The 21,279-nt window shown below is 43.6% G+C and overlaps 1 protein-coding gene across 1 annotated transcript in view; it reads right to left on the bottom strand.

Moving 5' to 3' along the window:
• The window catches only part of Pla2r1 (phospholipase A2 receptor 1), a 99,613-nt gene that overhangs the window by 64,307 nt on the left and 14,027 nt on the right, over nt 1-21,279 (bottom strand). The window contains exons 2-6 of the mRNA XM_050121978.1: nt 15,945-16,328; nt 12,273-12,446; nt 8,027-8,200; nt 2,033-2,146; nt 1,317-1,457 (exon numbers count right to left, since the gene is read on the bottom strand). Of these exons, the coding sequence (XP_049977935.1) occupies nt 1,317-1,457; nt 2,033-2,146; nt 8,027-8,200; nt 12,273-12,446; nt 15,945-16,328 (987 nt within the window). The remainder of the gene's footprint in view (nt 1-1,316; nt 1,458-2,032; nt 2,147-8,026; nt 8,201-12,272; nt 12,447-15,944; nt 16,329-21,279) is intronic.

The following is a 21,279-nucleotide window of genomic DNA, read 5'->3' as shown; positions in this document are numbered from 1 at the left end:
AAAAAAAAAAAAAAGTTCCAGGATAGCCAGGACTACACAGAGAAACCTTGTCTCAAAAAACAAAATGAAATAAACAGACAAAATTCTTACGAGTGTAAGAACAAGACTGGAGAAAGAAAAGTCTTTTCAAGAAATGGTGCTGATGTTCTCTGGACTCAGTACGTTCACACGGATACTCACACCCAGACACATGTGCACATACATCACATGCATATGCCTTATACATACACTGGACACCATCAACACATACATAATGCACACACTCATACATGCCGATGAATAAAAAACAGCGAGAATGTTAGAATTGGACTTACATATATAGCTAAGAGATTATATCATATTAGATTATAACTATGTATTAGCTGAGTCTTAATTATAACCTGAGTTTTGCTCATTGCTTTAGTGGGGGAAGTGTGTAACCAATATGAAACGTGAAATCTGGTGGGAACTCCAGAAGTGCTGTAGTGCAGGGCTGGAGTCAGGATGAACGGCCTTGCTTCTGAGGCACACCAGGGAACCAGAGTTTCAACAGCGCATTGGAACGTTCAAATAGCCAGAAGAGAGACCTCTGAACGGTCTCCCCGCAGAGAAAGGATCAGATTGGAAGCAATGGCTACACTGATCATGGCACATCACACGCAGGGGTCAAAGCACATCCTACTTCACAGTTATATATGGTTAGTAAGTTAGAAAGTCAGCAAAAGAAAACCAACATAAGAAAAAGTACTACTAAGTTATTTCCCTTCATCGTTAAGTGTGAGGAATCCCCCAAATTAAACTTAAAACTACAAAAGAAAGCAAACTTTGGCTCTCTGATGTGGAATGATGAAGAGTGAAGGTCTTTTAAAAGAAAGGAAGAAAGAAATGCTTGCTTGCCTCATGCTATGTTGTAGCGCTGCGGAAATGCATTTGCTGCAGCCGTGGTGCTTCAGGATGGCAGGGATCGCTTACACATTTTTAAAAAAGGTTTATTTATTTTATGTACATGAGTCCTCTACCTGCAGTATGACTTTGCGCCAGAAGAGGGCATCAGATCCCGCTATAGATGGTTGTGAGCCACCAGGTGGGTGCTGGGAATTGAACTCAGGACCTCTGGAAGAGCAGCCAGTGCTCTCACCTGCTGAGCCATCCCGCCAGCCATTTTTTTTTAAAAGTCACCTCTTTCTTAACAACTAACATGTTTAAGATGCCATTTATACATTTTTATTTATGTAACCAATTTAGCTAAGTCCCAATTAGTGGCAAAAAATAGAGACATTCTAAGGAAGGCATGGAGTGGGCATGTGAACAACCAAAGAAGACGGAGGAGCACTCACCAAGTGTTTCCTGAGCAGTGTAGTTTAGGAACCGCTTGCATATATAAGGCAAGGCCGACTCACAGTCCCTGCTCCTCCAGGCGGTTGAGGGAGGTTTCAGTGTTCCACAGTGATACTCAACAAATGGCCGATCACTTATCTCTGAAAATTAATAGCATGGAAATGTAGCTTCAGCACAGATGTTTGCCCTTAAAGATTGCCCTAAAGTTAGCCTTAACGCCCCAAGCCCTTAAAGTTGGCCCTTACGGTGCCTCGCTTAGCGCCCCCTACAGGACATTTGCTATGATGATCTGTGATTTCCAAGTTCAAGTCCAGGCATGACCATGAACTGATTTTCCAAAGATAGCTAAAGAGACACGTCTGTTGCTTTAGAGTAGCAACAGTAGTAGCAAATAGTAGAGTTGCTATTTTGAAAACAGCAGTCTATCTCTGACCCCAATTCTGCTGCAATGTTAGCTAAATAGATTACCTTTCTGACGTCTGCCTTCTGCAAGTCAGTAAGGGTAAACCAATATTTATAAACTACCAGGTGTGGGGCATACACCTATATCCCAGCACTTGAGAGGTCAAGGCAAGAGAACTGAGAGCTTCAGGCTTGCGTGCAGAGCATAGGACACCCTGACCCAAGGGGAAAATATATTAACCACTTGCAGAATGCTATGTGTAAGTCTGCAACATACCCCTCATGTTGAAGGTAAATAAGATGCTGCGGGTACCTGGGCTCCAGTTCAGGTAGCTGAGCGCTGTGCCATCAGACCACTGCCAGCCAGCCCTTTCATCCAGCTGATTCAAGCCAATCCACACCTCCACGGTTTCCCTGCTCAGCTGCTCTGAAAAGAAAACCATGGCATTCGTACAGAAAGAACAGACAGAGCACAGGAAAGTCAAACCCAGCACTCTGCTGGTGTCTTGAATTGTTATTTCTTCAGGTCATAAAGCCATAGGTAATGCCAGACTACGACAAAACCAAGTGTTATGACCCTCATGCTGGGGCTTCAGTGTGACAAAGCAGGATTTGGCCATCTGCAGCCACACGGCAAGCTTCTGAAGACCTACTGACAGCAAGGAGCAATGACCAGCTCTGGTCTGTGCAAGGCTCTCCCATGTCCCCCAGCTCACACTCTTCCAGCTTTGGATGGTGGCGGTGGAGACGTCCAGGGCCGCCCCCAGAGACTGGATGGAAGCAGGTGCACACACACACTTAGGTGAGCTGAAGCCCAGCTGAGCTGCTGGGCGCTGTCTGAAAAGAAGCATCATAGTGTAAGAGCCCAGTGTTCTGGAGGCCTCAGCAGCAGGGACCCAGGCCAGGGCTTGGCATACTTGAGAAGAGGGTTTTGCAGTTCTGTGGTCCCTGCTTCTAACCATGGTTCTGCAGTAACTCACCGGTTAATCTGACCATGTCTGTGCAATGGGTACTGTAAATAAACATTGGCTGACATACTTGCACAGAAAAAACGTGCCTGGAGAAGTTGTATAATTATGGTTTTTTTCCTTTTTGTTTTTTTGTGCACCTAAGTTGAAAACCATTTTGCTAGTATGAAGATGTACTACACTGTACAATAAAATTGGGTAGGGGGAACAGCCATGTCAATGACTTACAATAAAATTGGGTAGGGGGAACAGCCATGTCAATGACTTACAATAAAATTGGGTAGGGGGAACAGCCATGTCAATGACTTTTAGTAAAAATAGTTAATTTTGTGGCTGTCTCAGATATTGCCATTTTGACATTTCTTCTTTTAAAAAGAGCACGTTTTCTTCTGGTTCATGTGCTTCAGAATAACTCACTTCCTTTCCTCCTCCTCCTTTTCTCTCTTTATTTCTGTGTGTCTGTCTCTTTGTCCCTCTGTCTTTGTTTCTGTCTGTATCTTTCTGTTTGTCTCTCTCTGTGTTCCTATCTCCTGTTCCTGCCTGTCTCTCTCTGTCCCTCTGTCTCTGTCTCTGTCTCTGTCTCTGTCTCTGTCTCTCTCTCTGTCTCTCTCTCTCTCTCTCTCTCTCTCTTTCTCTCTCTCTCTTTCTCAATGCAAGGACCTAGCCAGAGATTATAGGCAGGTCCTACAGAGAATGACTGTCTGGGCATCCTTCCTTTCTGTAGTTTCAGAACTGTTATTAAGCTTTTCAGTTTGTTTGGACCTTAGGATAGGATTACCAGGGTAAGGACTCAGTGTGTTCAAATAAATCTGCTGCTTCCTCAACAACTGGACATTTCAATATCAGAGTGGAAGCCTAAGGAAGCCAGACACTGGGGGGAAAAAGCCATAGAAGGTGCTTTATCACTAAATAGAACATATTGCACATGAACATGTCCAAGTTTTTGTGGTATTATACTCAGTCTCTTCTTGATGTCCATCTGCTTCCCGCCTTCAATAGTATGGTTGGATTGGATCAGTTAGCCTTCCCGTGAGGATGAGAGGTGGATTGAGGCACTCACTGACAAGACAGGGAGAGATTTCCATATTCCACACCCAGGCAAAGTGCTAAGTGGTATTTTCAATAACCTAATTCAAATATTAAATTATTCTTGGAATTACTCCACATGCCCCAAACTGTACAATTTTGTTTACTAAAATGCATGAAAACATCATGTAGTTTGTAATTCATGTTTAAAGGCACACACAAACACACACACATAACAAACAAAAACAACTAAAGCAAACAAACAACCCCCACCAGTCTATTTACTTTTGTAGCAGAATTTACCCTTAACACATAAATACAAACTGGGAATGAAATTCCTTTGAATGTTTCTTGTCATTTGTGACAGCCTAGATAATTCTCTGTCTCACAATCCATTCACCAGTGACGAGCATCCCTCAAAATCCTTTGGCTGGGACAGTTTCTGTCTTTATGAATAGACTTCTATTTCCCCCAAACAATCCCCAAAGTCTAATTATAGACTTGGAATGTTTAAATAAAATCCAGTGACAGATCTTATTTTTTAAAATTGCTCTTCAGGCTTGATGAATAGGTACAGAATTCTCCCCTGAGAGACTGCGGCAGTTGAGACAGATAACAGCCGTAATTCATAAATGGTGTGCAAGCTTTTGCATAAGACCCATTGCACATTAGTAATGATTTTGGAAATTGGTATTTTACTCCAATTAGTTTGGACGATAACTCCCCACTTGTGCCGAGCTGTTGCAGGAAAGGCGAGTGTGCACTGTGCATCCATTTATCAGAGGCGTTCTGGGAGGCCTTTCTGACTTTGCAACGATGTAAGTCTGCTTCTTCCCTCCAGTGAATCTCATTCCATAAACACAGAAAACAGCAATTGGGACCCTGTGTGAAGGTTTGTGTGGGCATGGCTGGCAACAACAACAGACAAATGTCAAAACAATTCTATCTGCCTCTTCCAACGGCAGATTAATATGTTACTACAAAGCTGTACTACAATGCAACAAATCGTTTCTGTGTAACAAAATGGAGTAACAAGATGAAGGGCTGGGAGGGTGGCTCAGGGGTAAGAGTTCTCACTCTGTAAGCCTGAGTGCCGGAATTCAAATTCCCAGCACCCTCACTGAAAAGCTGGATGTCACCAGGATGCCTGTAACCTCAACATTAGGGGGAAATACAGGAAGACTCCAGGAGCTCACTGGCCTAGCTAGCCTAGCTGAACCTGTGAATAAGGCAGAGAGCAATACAGAAAAACTTCTGACATCTTGTTCTGCTCTCCAACTGTGTGTGTGTGTGTGTGTGTGTGTGTGCTGGAACACATGCATCTGCATACTCTTAAACTCAAGCCACACATGTAACACACTCACATGCACACACACACGCATGCACACACATGCATGCACACATGCACCCCCCTCCAATGCAGAACTATTTTTTCACCTTTACAGACATGCACAATGAACACACGCAGGTAAGCTGATTAAACAGATTGCACATAGCTGTCAATTGGTGAACCCACACCATTTGTTATGCATGCCAGACATTATAAGTCTCCCCCTGCATTATAAGATGCAGTGCACAACACCAAGGAGCTACTATCATTGTTTCCACTCGATAGTGGGGAAAACTGACATGCCTAGAGGCTGAATTACTTCTTGAGCAGCCCTGCCAGTAGGTGGTGGTGGGAGGATTCAAACACAGATAGCTGTCTCTCTCTTTGCATCTAAGTACTGCATAGCAGCGCCTTGGGTTTTATACGGTACCGATCTGTATGAATATCACTGGTTAGGTTTTATTTGTTTATTGTGGTAGCCAACTTGACACAAGCTAGAGTCATCTGGAAAGAGGGACTCTCAATTGAGAAAATTCTTCCATCAGGCTGGCCTGTAGGCAAGTCGGTGGGGCATTGTCTTGATTAATGATTGCTGTGGGAGGACCCAGCCCACTCTTGCTGATGCTACCCCTAGGCAGCTGGTCCTCTGTGGTACATGTACCCTTCGTATATCACTTGATAACTTTGTTTAGAAGAAAATTCTTTCTTTTTTTTTTAACATTGGTTTGCTGTGGGAGGTCCACTTTGCTGGTGAACCACTGCCACGTGGAGATACTCAGATTAATAGAAATGGGTTAAATTAAGATGTAAGAGTTAGCCAATAAGAAGCAAGAGCTAATGGGGCAAGCCGTGTTTTAATTAGTACAGTTTCTGTGTGGTTATTTTGCTTCTGGGTGGCTGGGATGAACAAGCAGTGCCCTCCTTCAACATTAGTTTAAACTACATCTCTGAGAAATGCTTAAAGATGAGGGAGGAATGATTTCTGAGCAACCTTTAGAGATGTAACTTGAGACCACCAAAATTCTACAGCTATCATTCTAAAAACACCTAGACAGACTCTTGAGAAGCTGATACCCATGTTAGGGTCTGCCTCATTCTTTCCTGAGTACTTCTCTAGCAACCCTTGAGTTTAAGATCATGTTAAAAATAATCCCAGCACTCGGGAGGCAGAGGCAGGCGGATCTCTGTGAGTTTGATGCCAGCCTGGACTACAAGAGCTAGTTCCAGGACAGGAACCAAAAAAAGCTACAGAGAAACCCTGTCTCAAAAAATCCAAAAAAATAAAAAAATAAAAATAAAAATGTCATTTAATAAATCTCTAATTCTGCTTCATATTGGTATACTTTTAATTTTTTTTCACCCACTGAGCAACAAGCTTTGTTTGTCAATAGAGGTTTCTAACAGACAGGAAACCCTTCAGGCTGATGTGGGGGATGCTGTGTAGCTGTGTCTCTGCACTTCTCAGTATTGACAATGGGGGCTTGTCTGGGACCCAGTGAAAATACTGTTGGCGCGTTTCCCTGATGATTCCTTGACTGTTCTTCCTTGATAAACACAACTTGCATTTCATCTTTGTTTCTTTGTTTCTGTTTACTGGCTACCATGTGATGTTTATTAAAATAAGTGTTATTAGAAATAAAGATAAAAATCCCATGGCATTTTCCATATCCCATTCTTGGATCAGATAAAAATAACACATAGTTTATCTAGAAGGAAATTCCCATAAAATCTGATTTACTGATGTCTCAAGTCATGCCTTAAAGATAGCAGTCTGATACTAAAGCTGTCTCCCCAAAGAGTATATTCCAGGACCCAAACTGTACTAGTAATGGCCACTTCTATATTTTGTTTTGACCCTATATCTTAAGCTCTATGTTGGAATGTCTTTTAATAATCTTTAGCTCTATAATATTGAGTGTCTATATGATTATTTTCTTTGTCAAAGTTGCAAATCTTAATTTTGTCTGAATGGAGGGCCCTCAAGGAAAGAGAACAAATGTCATGGAAACAAAGTAAAACTGTTCCCCCCATTCTCATCCCTGCTGGTACTTTGAAATATTATAGTTTTATTCTTTTTGTTAGCATGCAGGTGTTTTTTATTTTCCCACGAATATTAAAGTTTTGGTATTTACCAAAGGTTTTGTGATGGGCCTGCCCACCATGAATGATGGATACGCTATTAACAAATAGACTATTAATTATTTACCAATGGAATCGTATGTCTAAGTTCTACAGATGACAAGAATTGGTACTTAACTTTAGGAGCTCCTCTGATCCGCTTGCAAGAGGCTGTAGCTCACCTGGGTCACACACTATAGCTTCAAATTCTCTTCCCCAAGGGGAAAACTAAGACATGAGTAGTTGCCAAAGAGAATGACATAGTGTTTACATGAAAATCCAGAACTGGGCTGTGGTGGTGCTCAGCTTTAATAGCAGCACTAGGGAGGCAGGGGCAGTGGTTCTCTGAGTTCAAGATCAACCTAGTCTGCAGAGTGAGTCCCTGGACAGCCAGAACTATGCGGAGAAACTGTGTCTCAAAAACCAAACATAAATAAATAAATAAATAAATAAATAAATAAATAAATAAAATTCAAGATCAGAATGGTGGTGAGATGGCTCAGTGAGTAAGGTCACTTGCCACTAAGCCTGACAACCTGAGTTTGATCCCCAGAACCCACCCATTGGAGGCAGAGAATTGACTCCTGTAAGACTGTCCTCTGACAGCTGCCTGCATGCACATAGAAATCTTTAATAAATAAATAAATTAATTAAAAAAACACACACACATGCTGAATAAATTGCTTTAAAAATTCAGAATTAGATTTTGGGCTATACTAAAAAGAGAAAAACATTTTTGAGGATATATATATATATATATATATACATATATATATATCCAAACATATTTTGCATCCAAGGATAGAATTGTTCACAATAGCCATTTTATTGCATCAACTTCAATATGCATCATTCCCATACTTACTCCGTATAAAGTTTTCCTCGCCTTCATCTGTAATACTTAATAAAGAGCCTCCTTGCATCTGACATGAAGAATGTGCCTCATTCCATGAGAGAGATGAAAGCAAGTTGAATTGGTAGCAAACACGTGAATTGAAATCCTTGTGCCACACGGCGTCACAGAATACCTCTGTGGAGGCTGAAAACAAAGTTCATTAGAAACTCAACAGCGTTCACTGTGCTGTTAGTGATATCAAATATTTCTAAGGTGAGTTCAAATAATATGACTCCAGATCACAACCTCTAAAACTTCGGTGCCTTGACTAGGTCCTTATGCGAGATATGCCTTGCTGTTCTGCTGATATTTTATGGTTAAACTCTAATTTTAAATTTTACTTAAGGTAACCCAAGAAATATCAGTAAAGAATTTCTGATACCTTTGAGGAATAAGAGAAACTAGTTTTAAGAGAAAGAAATGGAATTGAAGTATTTGTGAAAATAGTATGTTGATTCTTTAATAAGCGGGTGTTAGAACTGTACATTAAACATGAGAATTATATATTAATTTGGGACAGCCTTTAATGCTGCTCCTCTAAAACCTTTCTCCTCTAATACCAGACTGCCAAAATGGAGTGAAAGTGGTAAGCAGATACATATGTGAAAATGAACACGTTTTCATCAGGCATAGGGACGATGATACTAATTTTAAGTAGTTCTTTCACAGACGAGGAATAGACGCAAAACTCATCTGTAAGACACTAGTCAAAGATTTCATAGTTTAGAAGTAAATTCAATAAAGTATAAAGTGTGGATCTGAAATCTGAATTTTATTGAAATGACAGAAAGCAAAGACCCATTTGGGACCTCTAACATACTAGGCAAGCACTAAGCCATTCTTTTCAGTGTCTTGGTATGTTCTTTGAAGCATGTGTTTTTGTTTTTTATTAATGAAGAAAGACATAACACATTGTTGACTCATTTTTAGAGACTCTGGTGAGGTTGACAATTACAGTTGGTACCAATGTATTCTGTTTTGTCATTCAAGTTACTGATAAAACTATCAGCATTTTTTAAGATTTATTTATATTCTATGTTCTGCCTGCATGTATGACTGCAGGCCAGAAGAGGGCACCAGATCTCATTACAGATGGTTGTGAGCCACCACATGGTAGCTGGGGATAGAATCCAGGACTTCTGGAAGAGCAGGCTGTGCTCTTCACTACTGAGCCATCTCTCCAGCCCTGAGGAACACTTCGTAACCTGTGGGTTACAACCCTTTGGGGAGGGGCCACTTAAGACCATCAGAAAACATAGATCTGTACATTTCAATTCATAATAGTAGCAAAATTACAGTTATTAAGTAGCAATGAAAATAATTTTATGGTCAAGGGTCACAAAATGAGGAACCTGTTAAAGGATTCCAGAATTAGAAAGGTTGAGAACCACTGTTCCAGAGGATAGAATTCCAAAAGTATCTCCAAATGTAATTCTCTGGCTGCCTACGGTATACAACCCAGAGAGAGCTGGCATGGCACAAATTCGCCTCTGAGCAAACCAGCATGAATCCTGTTTATTCCTGACGCTGCTGAACTATATTCTCCGGGCTAGTGTGTTTGGCCATGTATGTGTTAAGTTTAAATTTTGCTTCCTTCCAATCAACTTTTATAAAGGCAGCCCTCATCCCACCCATAGAAATTTTAAAAAATATTTCTTGTGAAATTAGATAAGACACAGAAGTGTGAATCTCTATTTTGTTTCTCTCTGACCTGTCTATTTGTTGACTCATGGAGAGGATGGTCAGCGCACTCAAATTTCATTCCTTGACACATCATTCTGAGTTACGTTGGCCACCAGAAACCAAAAGTAATAAGGAAGGGAGGAAAACAGAGCTGTAATTTAACACCATATAAACATGCTCTCTGATGCTGTGGAGAAGGTCAGGGGAGCTGGAATGGGGGGTGGGGTGGGGGCTGAGGAAGCTCTTGAGCTGTAGGCAGCCGAATAAATAGTCTAAGGAGTGTCAAAGCCCTGAGCCCAAGAAAACCGACCTTCCAAGGGACAAAGCTGAAACTGGCTACTAGGGCCTGTGGATGGTGACAAAATTCTTCTCAGAAACTTAAGAAAACTGTTTGTGCTGGCCAATCTGTCAAGTTGACACAAGTGTTGGTCATCTGGCAAGAGGGGACCTCAACTGAGAAAAATGCCTTCATTAGTGTGGCCTGTGGACGAGTCTGGGGAGCATTTTCTTGATTAATGATGGATGTGCCCATCCTGCCCATTGTCAGTAGCTATCTCCCTGGGCAGGGTCTCCTGGGTCGTATAAGCAGACCAGTAAATAGTGTTGCTCTGTGGCCTCTGCTAAATTTAGCGCCACCTTCAGGTTCCTGCTAAATTTCCTTCTCTTCATGATGGACTGAGGTTGGGACTCTGAGCCAAAAAGGCCCTTTTGGCTCCAAGTTGCATTTTGGTTATGGTGCTTTATAGCAATGCCACAGAAAATAAACTAATCTATGGTTCTTTGTTTAAAGTACCACAGTGCTTAAAAACAGTTCCACGTGAAGAACGGAGCTTCATACACACTAAGGTCTTCACTTGGGATGGTTGGTTCCTGGTGTGATGCCGGTTGTTAGATATCTTCTTGTCATCCTGGTGTATAGATAGAGATAGCCCGAAATGACTTGCATGCTATGAACTCCCTGCTAAAGGGTTATGTGCATCAGAATCACCTGAGCACTTATCAAAAATGCAGCTGCCTGGGTCCCACGTTCTGGACTACTCAGTCTTCCAGGTCATACATCCTGGACCACTGGGCTTCTTCCCCCAAGTAATTCCAGTGCATCCCATCAGATATTGTATTTCCTGGCACACAATAGAGCAAGCCTGTCCACCCTGCCTTAAGTCTAGATGCCAACTTCTTTGAGGGGAACATCCAAAGCTCTAAAACTCTTGGTATTCACTACTATGTGCACTTTAGAAGTAGGGGATAGCAATGAAGAGGAAGGAATTATTCACTCCTAAGGAAACGCTGGGAGGCCTGGGATGTAGCTCAGAGTGTTTGCTCGGCCTGTTAAAGGTCCTAGGTTCATTACTCAGTACTGCCAAAACAGCAGAGGTGCTGGAAAGATGAGCGGCAGCCAGTCCTTAGGATGCTTCCTGAGTGCCCATTCCTTTAAGTGTCTTTGATGCACACTATCTTACTGAACACAAACAATAACCCTGAGAGGCAATGCTATGGTCTTCATTTCGTCACGAGGGAAACCGAGAGTGAAAGAAACAGAGATGAGGGAGTTTCCAAAGATTCTCTGCTGGGAGGAAGTTGGCCTCATCTTGGTATGTCTAAATTAAAAACAGCCACTCTTTCTTATTTATTAAACCCGTGGCTCTTACAATAGGAAACAACTATGAGGCTAGCTTATGGGTCACATTATTGGGAGTTAGCTCTTTAGTTTACCTTTGTTTTCAATGCAATGGTTGCATCTTAGTGTCTGTCTGGAAGGGAGGCAGGCATGGAGAAAGAGAAGGTGGGACATTCTCTGAGTCTTGGGAACCAACGTGAAGGACACAAGATACAGAAAACAGAAGGTACAACTGTTTCTCCAAGCTCAGAAACAATAAAAAAAAATCTTCTAGCTAAATAAGAAATAATAATCAAGTACTACCTGACAAACAAGAGGTCGGACATGACAGCTGAAACTTGAAACTTAGACTAAGAACTTGAGGAAAGGCTGCAGCAGAAGGTTTGGAAAAGTGAGAAGTCAAGATGAGAGAGAGCTCATTGTTGACGACCAAGTGAGGGCCACCGTAATGCGACAGGAAGAACATCAAGGGGCCGCTGATGTCAGGACCTGACCCCTAGGCAAGACAAGCAGCCTAGATGTGGAGACATTGTAAAAGCTCCTGGGAGGCCGTAGACCGAAAGATGGGCTGGGTTTTATCTGCATTCTGCGTATTTGGAAGCATTCTGCTGGGGAGCTGGCATTGGCGAGGTCTATTTGGTTCTAATTTGATTCCAGTTAAATCATCTTTATGCACCAAGCGTAATGAAGAAGGGCTAGTTAGCATCTTTTGAATGCCGAGCGGAGACAGGACTATGAATTAGAATTGTCTCTTCAAGTCAAAAACAAAGCTCAAATCAAGATCTAGATGGATGGAATCAGGGCACTTGTTCAGACAGACATCAACCCATCATTCCCAGCGTCTGCTTTCACTACAGATACGCTTCCAATCATCCTCGATTCATTCACGACACAGGGAGACACATTTAGTCTTACTAGGATCAGGGCAGAACCCCCATCTCTCATCTCGTTCGTAGCGGCTTGTAGTGGCGCACCACAGCAGGTTTTCTTTCCGCCCTTCCCGGGTACATTCATGGTGCCACTGCTGGTTGTACTGAAAGGGTAACACACAAGGCATCCCGTGGGCATTCCCTTTGACTGTATATAAATCTAGGAGAGAAAAGAGAACCACAGTCAAATACAGCGTCACTTTCTTCTCTGGTACGTGTCATCTGTCAGTGTATTTTTATTGACTGAAAACCCCCACTGGCAGGCACGTGTTAAAAGCTCTGTGAACCCTGGGGCCTCACCAGCTAGTGTGTACAGACACACCCGGCCTGCAGAAGCGGTGGCAAACGGTTTGCTCCTGTGTGTATCTAGTTGTTTGTTTCCTATAGCTATGCCTCGCGGAAGCATGCGAATTTGTGAAGGAATGAAAAGAAAAAAAAAAGTTTTTCTCTTTTAAAGCATTTGCAGCCTCCCTACAGGAGGCTGACGCTGTAGACCACAGTCCTCTAAACAAAACAGCGGCCATCTTCACCAGATCAGTTGTGCAAGCGTCATCATGGCTGGGCCTGTGGACTGTGGACGTTCCCTGATAGAAGAAAGGCGTGGGGAGGGTCACAGGACTCTCACTCGAGTATCTTGTGATGGTCATTTGTATACTAATGTGTCCTAACGGCAAGTGACCTAAGAGATCCCCGAGGTACTAGGATGCATAGGCTGGGGAGGGCTAAACAAAGAGGGATTCATCTATTCATCTTGGGGGCTGCGGTTCACGCTAGGCACAGACATTCTAGTATGGCTGCTTCAGGTCTACCCACTCTCCAGCCCGTAACCGTCAGCCATGCTCTGTAAGGAAGCCTGACAAACGCATTGCTTCCTCGGGGTTAACTCTGGTGGACCCCACCTTTGGCTTGTCATTATGTCGGGGGATAGATGCTGTTTATTTCTCCCCGGGGAAAGAATTTTTACAACAGCCAGTAGATATTTTTGGGAAACCGAAGAGATGGTTTAACTTGTTCCTCTTGCAGAGAAAGGACCTGGTTTCTGTTCTCAGCACCGACATGTTGACTCAGAAGCATCGTAACTCCAGTTCTGGGGGACACAAAGTCCTCTTCTGGCCTCTGTGGGCACCAGGCATGCATGTAGTGAATGCACATATGTGCAGGCGGAACATTTATACATAAACAAATCCTTTAAAATTAAAAAATCAGTATGCATTGAACATTTAGCATATCTACGCCGGGAATATAGTGGTGAATGGTAAAACTTCCTTTCTGTTAACAGCTGGCTTGGTAGAGAAAGAACGTGTGATAACACATATGTAAACATAGTTTTAGGTAATAATCAATTCCACTCGGAAAATAAAATAGGATAAGAAGATTGTGTGTGTTGTGAAGCAGCCCTTGCATCAGGTGGTCAAGTTGACTGAAGCAAGGATGCTACTAGTGTGTGGAGGGAAACTGTCCCCCACAGAAGGAGCTGCAGGTCTAAAGATGTGGGAAAAACAGTGCTTGCGGAATAAAGGCGGCCCCTGGAGTGGACTCCAGAAGCAGTTTCTCAGATGGCTGTTACACACGCCCATCTTTATCCTGAGGGTGGTGGACATCACTGGCAGGTTTCAAATGAGAAACCAGACTCCCATTCTTAAAAAAAAAAAAAAAAAAAAAAAATTCAGCGGGCGCACTGTGACACAGTCTGAATGGAGAGAGAGTGAAGGGGGCTAACGGGTGGGTCAGCTTCTATCTGTAGGAATGCTGGGGTGCCCTTGATGACAAAAGAGTCCTTCAAGGGGAGCCAGGGTCTCAGACACGGCCAGGAGAGCTGCTCTGAGCCAGTGCTCCAGACAGTGTTTGTCTCACGAATTCAAAGCATGAAATCCAGGGCTCCAGAGGGTGAGTCCTAGAAATATTTATTATAGAGTCTCAGGTGAAGGTTTGGGGGAGGGGGACACCTGTAAATTTAGCAGGAAGAGCTCCCAGGAAAGCAGGGACCACCCAGCTGACAGTCCTGGTCTTTTAAGGGACTTATGGCAGACACAGGGCTGAGGTCTGAGTGGGGAGATGAACGAATGGGCCCGGTTGCCTCCTCTTAATCTGTCAGTCAGAAACCCTTAGCCTCACAGTGCTCCTTCAGAAGACGAAAGGGGAAACAGGAATCAGCACTTTTCTGTCCTCCAGGCCTTCAGCAAAGACATTCTCAGAACCCCAACCCACCTGACCAGTTTCTACTTTCTGTTCTCATCAAGATGGCCACTATTATTACTTCCTGCTCTCATTGAGACGGCCATGCAGTTCTGCTGTTTGCTTGGAATATTGCAAAACTCCACCATCGCTGGCCATGGTGATAACCAACAAAACCATCTACGATTCAGCAGGTGATTTCCACGGCAGGGGTTACCCAAGCCATACTCTAGGAGGTCATCAGGCCTTAAACAAGAAGGTCATCTATGGCGATTTCTATACCGTCTCACAATTGGCAGGGGCTGGACTGAGCTCATGGCACACGGCCGGGTTTTTATAGGAATTAGAGGATTTCAGGACCCAGGCTTTTATCTCTTTCAGCCCCTTGTTTTTTCCTACTCAGAAGCATGGGCTACTGTGTGCGTGTCAGTAGGGCTAGAGACCTAAAATGCTAACACAAAGTAAGCATCAAGTTCTTTCTGAGAGTCATAGGGTTGCCAGCATGCTGATGAAACTCTTGCTCTATTGTAGTATATAAGCCCAGCAAATGTCTTAGGCTTGGCACTAACTCTTTGGTCCCTCACTGAGCTACACTAGCACCAGAAGGTCCTGCCTTAGGACTTCCCTGATGCACTTCTAACGACTGGCATTGTGTCTTAGAATTTTTAATCTTACCAAGCACCCTGAAGAGAAGGACTGGACCTGCCTGGTCTCTGTACACCAGGTACCTAGCACTGTGTCTGATTAATAATCAGTGCTCAAGGGGGTAAAATGTGTGCTGGACGGATGGATGAGTGAACAAATGGGTAGAACTGGGGCGGGAGACAGAGCCTGGTTTCAGCATTTTGCCGTGGAGCTTTATTTTTGTGGCTTCCATTCTTTTTCTGTTTAAAAAATGCCAAAAAGTAACAGAACTGTAGAAAATGAAAGCCCCCCCTATAAATCATGCCTCCCCACAATCCATGCTTGATACACAACAAATAACCCTTGACAACAGCGCGTCGTTTATCTTCCTGCGTCTTGTAGCATGACTGTCACACGGACGACAGCCAGGCTTAGAAGGTCTCTGAAGGCCCCAGAGACACCCCCGTCGCCCACCACAGGCGGGGTTGCGCTTCCGCAATCGGAGAAGTGCGGGGCACAAGGGTGGGTGCTTTTTTTGCGTCGGCGCGAAAGCCTTCCCTTTCCGTACCTTCTCTTCTGTTTGTCCCTCTTCTCCCTCTTGTTAGCTCTGCTCCTTTGTACTGATTCCCAAAGCTAGTTCAATTTTTCTTTCAGTACCTTTAGAGTCTGAGATTGTTGTCTCTTTAGCAGACTTAGCACATCCATTCCAAGATTCCAAGAATTCTTTTACTATAAGCAAGGAAGTGATGGAAATTTCCCAGAAGTCTCAACATGACAGGCTCTATGATATATATATATATATATGTATATATATTATCACACAAAATACTATATACATATTCTATACATCTACTCTTACCTCTGTGAAGATGCTCACAGATGTCTTCACCATCCGACATGTAGGCGATCCACTTATGGGTCTGTTTCCATGACGCCACCACCGTGTTGCCATGCTGGACCTGGACCTTGTACTGGAGTGGGCCCATGATCATCTTCCTGTTACAGTGCCATCTCAAGGAAATGAGGGTGGAATCACATTCATACAGGCTTAATGGCTCTTCTGGATTGGATAGATTCAGGCCGAGGCAGCCACTGCCACCCACATTAAAGAGGTGGCTGTTTGAAACCCATTTCCACAACATGTACTTATTTGGCTGTTTGCAGTCCTCCAGGGTCAGGACGGATCTACCTGCCTGAATGCACGTCTTGAGGCTCTCGCTCTGGATAATGAAAATTCCTTTATCTGTAACAGAAGAAATGAAAGATGCGGTATACAGTTTTCGTGTGTAATTAGCTAGGCTGTGATGATCCCAGTGCGAGTATCTGCGCTGTGATGAGACACAGCCGCCAGTCATTTCACAGTTGAGGGACCGGGTCCATGGGCTTAATTTACACAGAATAGTTTTCTGGTAAGCAGATCAGTCTTTCTTGGCAATGACGAGAGACCATTGACCTAGGAGGTCCCTGGGCATGGATGAACAGGGTTTCCTGGAAGTCCAAGTTCTTATAACGCTTGAACAGAGAACAGTGATGCAAGGGACCAGTGGGAGGGACATTGGGTGTCCAGGGTGTGGCCATAATCTATTTGTCTTCAGGCAAATTTCTTAGTATTTGGAACAGGGCGGCTCAGGCAAGAGCCATTGAGATGGAGACTTCTAGCCTCATGTTCATGCAGAGACCCACAAGGTAACAGAAGCCCTTGTCTGCAGCTGTCTGATAGAGGATTCAGTACTGGTGAGAACTTAAGGCTTCTGCAGATGGCTTTCTGTCTAGATCCATCAGGAATGCGAAGGTGCCAACGTCTGCTATTCTTATCACGAGTAGCCTAGGGAGCATGCCGGTGCCATCAAGAGAATGCATGATGCTTAGATACAAAAGAGGCATGGGATACAGAGGCAGTGGTAGAGAAGAACAAGTTAGAACAGGACAAGATAGAATATTCCCTTGGCCAGTTTCCTATGAAAAAGATGGTAGGATCCAGCCAGAGAAGCCATGTCCACTGCTTGCCTGCTGACCTAGACGTCACCTACTCCATCACTGGGCACACATTTCCTCATAGGCCTTCTCCTGATGATGATGCTGTCTTGGTTCTGTAGTCTCGATTCAGTAAGTTCTTGATGCTGACTGGACATGTCAGCAGCTGCTGCTTAAAGTGGCTTTATCTCAGAACATCTGTTCACATCCTCGAGTTCTTTTGTCCTCTCCTGAACTAGGCTCCCAGATTACGTTTTACTTCTCATTTATTCCTTAGAATTCTGAAGGGACCACATCGGATTCCTTAAAATGGCTGGGTTTAGGGGAGTGGGGGGGTCATAGAATAATAGTAGGCAGAGTCAGGGGGAGCCTCTGAGAGATGTGGAATCACACAGATGAGCCTCCCAACACAGGAGAATGAAGAGCAGGGCCTCCTTTTGGGGGAAATCCTTTTGGTTTCCTCCAAAACTGATCTGGCTAAGAGCTGATTTCTAGTAACCCAAATCACTTAAGACTCTGTTAAAAAACATTGCCTGTGTATTAGTGAAAGCCGTACCTCTAATAATTGATAGCCTTGCTCATAGCTAGGAGTGTGAGGAGTTAAATTCGTTGTCAGAAAAATGCTTTGATTACCTCACATCAGAGCAGAAGAGAAGAGAGTGCTGAGGGGCTGGGGTGAGGTGGGGGAAATGATGGTTTTCGGGAGATTTCATTTCGATCTGGAAGTTTGTCTTCCTAATGGAAGCCACGTCTGGGTGGTTATTAGTTCCAGTCATTCAAAATCAAATCCGCCTCTCATCAGCGTGACATGGACTTCGGTAATCAACCTTCCCTCCAACTCTTCTCGCCTTCTCACGCCTGGGCAGCACGGTAGCCTCAATTTCGGCTGTATTCTGCTAATTGCTTTCGAGCCAACTCCGAGTCCCATTACTTTTTCAATAAGGGATAATTATTTTACTATGATCAACCTGTGGCTTAGCTTCTATCTAACGTGCATATTCCAGTGTATTCAGCTCTGATGTGCTATGGACCGGGCCTCAATTTATGCGTCTGAGATGGGTACATTGGGTAATTGGATTGTGGGTAAGAGCTCTGGACCCAGGTGGACCCACCACAGACCAGCTGTGTATCTGTGGACTGATGGCTGGATCTCTGGGAGCCGCACTTTCTCTGTTTTGAGTTGGAACTGTGTACCATATGAATTCATAGGATGTGAAGGGCAGTCCAGTAAATATGCCATGCAGAACTACCATGGCGAGCGAGAAGGGGCCAGTAAGCATGACTCAGTAGCCTTCCTCGGACTTCTTGATTTTGAGTGACAGAGCACGCTGGAGACCTGTAGGTCTCGCTGGGCTTTATGAAGTTCTACTCTGGGCATCTGCCAAAGACTTCCTTATTTTTCAACATTATCATGAAGATTTATTTTCACTTTTGTTTTAACCACACACAGTGGAGCAAAATGATCCTGGGATCTGCTATCATCCTTTATAGAGGAATCACACTCTTCAAAGAACCAGATTTGGCTGGGTGGTGGTGTTGTTGCACTCTTTTAATCCCAGCACTCTGTGAGTTCGAGACCAGCCTGGTCTACAGTATGAGTTCCAGGACAGTCAGAGCTATAGAGTTTCTCTGTTTAAATAAAAAAATAAAATAAAACAGCAACACCCCCCCCCGATTTAAAAAATCCTAGTCTCACTTTTTCAAGTTCATGTACCATTATTATTATTAAGACTCCTCATGTTTTGTTCTTCCACACCCCCTTCATTGCAAAGTATATACTTAAAATAACTGAGAAAAAGAAAGATTTGTGACATGAACAAGTAATATATTGGTGGCAGGATAAATAAATGGTCCAAGAAATTGCACATCACCAGGATTTAAGGTGAAAAAAATAATGTTTTATGTTTCCAAATTAGTACATTTTTAAGGGAAAAGAGTGGCCAGTAATCACCAAAATCTTTCCCAAAGCATAAAATACAACCAGATAAGCCTGGTCCATGCTGCTGAGCTTCCGGGAGCCATGTCAGCTTCTTTTAGGATGCTGCTTTGGGAAAGTGAATCAGTGTATATCTTAAACAGGTAGGCATGAACAAATGTGCTGCCTCCCAATAAGCCAAGCTAACAAACTATTCGAGCCACTTTCCCATCAAGTCACAACAGAATCTGATCTAATATTCCATGTCTCTGTGTCTGTCTACCATCCCTTTATGAGTGGCAGGGTCTTGCTGTTTCGTAGGCTGGTCCTGGGCTTCCTCCTTCTGCTCCAGCCTCTCACACACTGGGATCTCAGGTGTGAGCCACCCCACCTGGCGCCCAACACCCTCAATTTCCTTGGATTCACAAACAACGAACAATCTCCCAGTGGACCATGAGGAGACACACTGTAAGCATCATTGTCAGAGCTGCTACTGTGTGCACATCTTAGCTGTCCCTAAAAAAATTCTGCAACGTGGAAAAAGGCCACTAATCCTTAGTGTGTGCAGTTGCTGGATTTGAGAGAGGATGGAAATCAAGGGTGGGAGGAATCAAGATTGATTATATATGTCAAGGACATCAGTTCTGCCTGAACAGAGACTAAATGATTAGTGAAGTACTGCCTGAATTACTAAATCTCTTTGCAAGGAAGTGTTATGTTCTTCCCTTCCTAATTATAAATTTGGGTGGAGGAGAAGTATGGATTATTAGAAGAAACCTACAAGCTAATAAACATTCTTAAAGCACAAGTAAAATAGCACCTGCTTTTCCCTTCTCAGTTTCTAATCAGGGAGAAGGAACCCTGGCTTGATCAACTGCTCATCTTAAGATACTTTTTCCATGACTGTGGGTGGCCCCTTCCTTCACTTACTCATTCCAAAAGCACTCATTGGTGCCAGCCCTGTGGGAGGGACAGGCCTGGAGGCCAAGAATTGTTAGTCTCTCTGTCCCTGGAAACTATCAATCTGTGTGTTCTGGGATCTTGAGAATTGCCCTAGCTAGTATAATGAAGGAAGTCCCATCAGCGCTGAAGAAACATGACTACAATCGCACTCAAAATGAGCCTGTGAAAATAAGTAATTAAAATAATCCAGGACAAAGAAGATAGATCACACAAAAAGACACTTAACGGAGCCCCCCACGGCTGTCAGTAGGAAGTAGATGGGACTCCCTTCCATGTAGGTAGGGAGCATGTGGATACCTGCGCTTGCCCATCTTCCAGGGAAGATAAGCTGAACAGCCCTGGGTAGAACCTGAGTTTAGCAGAGGAGACAACATTCACCCAGAAACCCAGACCTGTGACTTTCAGAGTCAGCTAGGACAACTTATCTAATTGAACCATTCATTCACTGTTTCTCTTCCAAATTCACTTTGCCTGAGGATACAAGTTCAAAATTTACTGAGGACTGTATTCCACTGTAGTTTATTTTTATATATCCTGTCAACGCCTTTAGAAAGAAGGAAATAAACTCGAAATTTCCAAGAGCAAACATGCAGTGACTGAACTGTTGGGAACCTGCTGATGGAAGGTACCTAAGTCAGAGTGCTGCCCTCAGGAGTGAGTGCCAGGGATGAAGGTGATTGTAACTCAAGGCCAAACTTACCTGTTTACCTAACAGAAGTCCATTGCGGTGGAAATGAGAGGTAAATGGCATCATTTTGGTCTTGAATAGCAAAGGATCACAGTCCTCATATTTTCACCCAAGAAATGCTGACTAGGGGCCTGATAATTGTAACCGCAGGTGTGTACTGGTTCTAGATAGCTGCCTCTGTTTGTCACACGGTGTTCAGTGTTCGTAATAGCAGGGGACTGAGTCCATAGATAGCCTGGTGGCTAACAAAGGGATCCTGCAAAGAGGATGGATGCCCTGGACACAGCTCAGAGATGATGACAATAGTTAGCCTTTGGGGGATGACAGCATAGCTGGATAGAAAATGTTGGCAAGCCAGGGACCTTCACAGAGGTAATCCCAAGCCAGGAGCATCTGTGGGAACAGGCCCAAGCCAGCGACCTCTGCTGGAGCAGGCCTGGAGCCAGCAACTTCAGCGGGAGCAGCCCCAAGCAAGCTAACCTCAACAGATTTAAAAACAACAACAACAACAACAACAACAAAAACGGAATAACCACATGTATCTTATCGGATCATTGTTGTTTAAAATTAAAATTCAATAGCAACACTAGTTTCAGGAAGCCCACAAATACATGGAAATTAAACAATGCTCACATGAATCATCAATGGGTCAAG

This window comes from Alexandromys fortis, unplaced genomic scaffold, assembly GCF_014885135.2.
Source record: "Alexandromys fortis isolate MF-2015 unplaced genomic scaffold, M_Fortis_MF-2015_v1.1 scaffold_8_9099976_23576923, whole genome shotgun sequence".
Lineage (NCBI taxonomy): Eukaryota > Metazoa > Chordata > Mammalia > Rodentia > Cricetidae > Alexandromys > Alexandromys fortis.
Note: the sequence above shows the minus strand (reverse complement) of the source record. Positions and strands in the feature narration are given on the sequence as shown.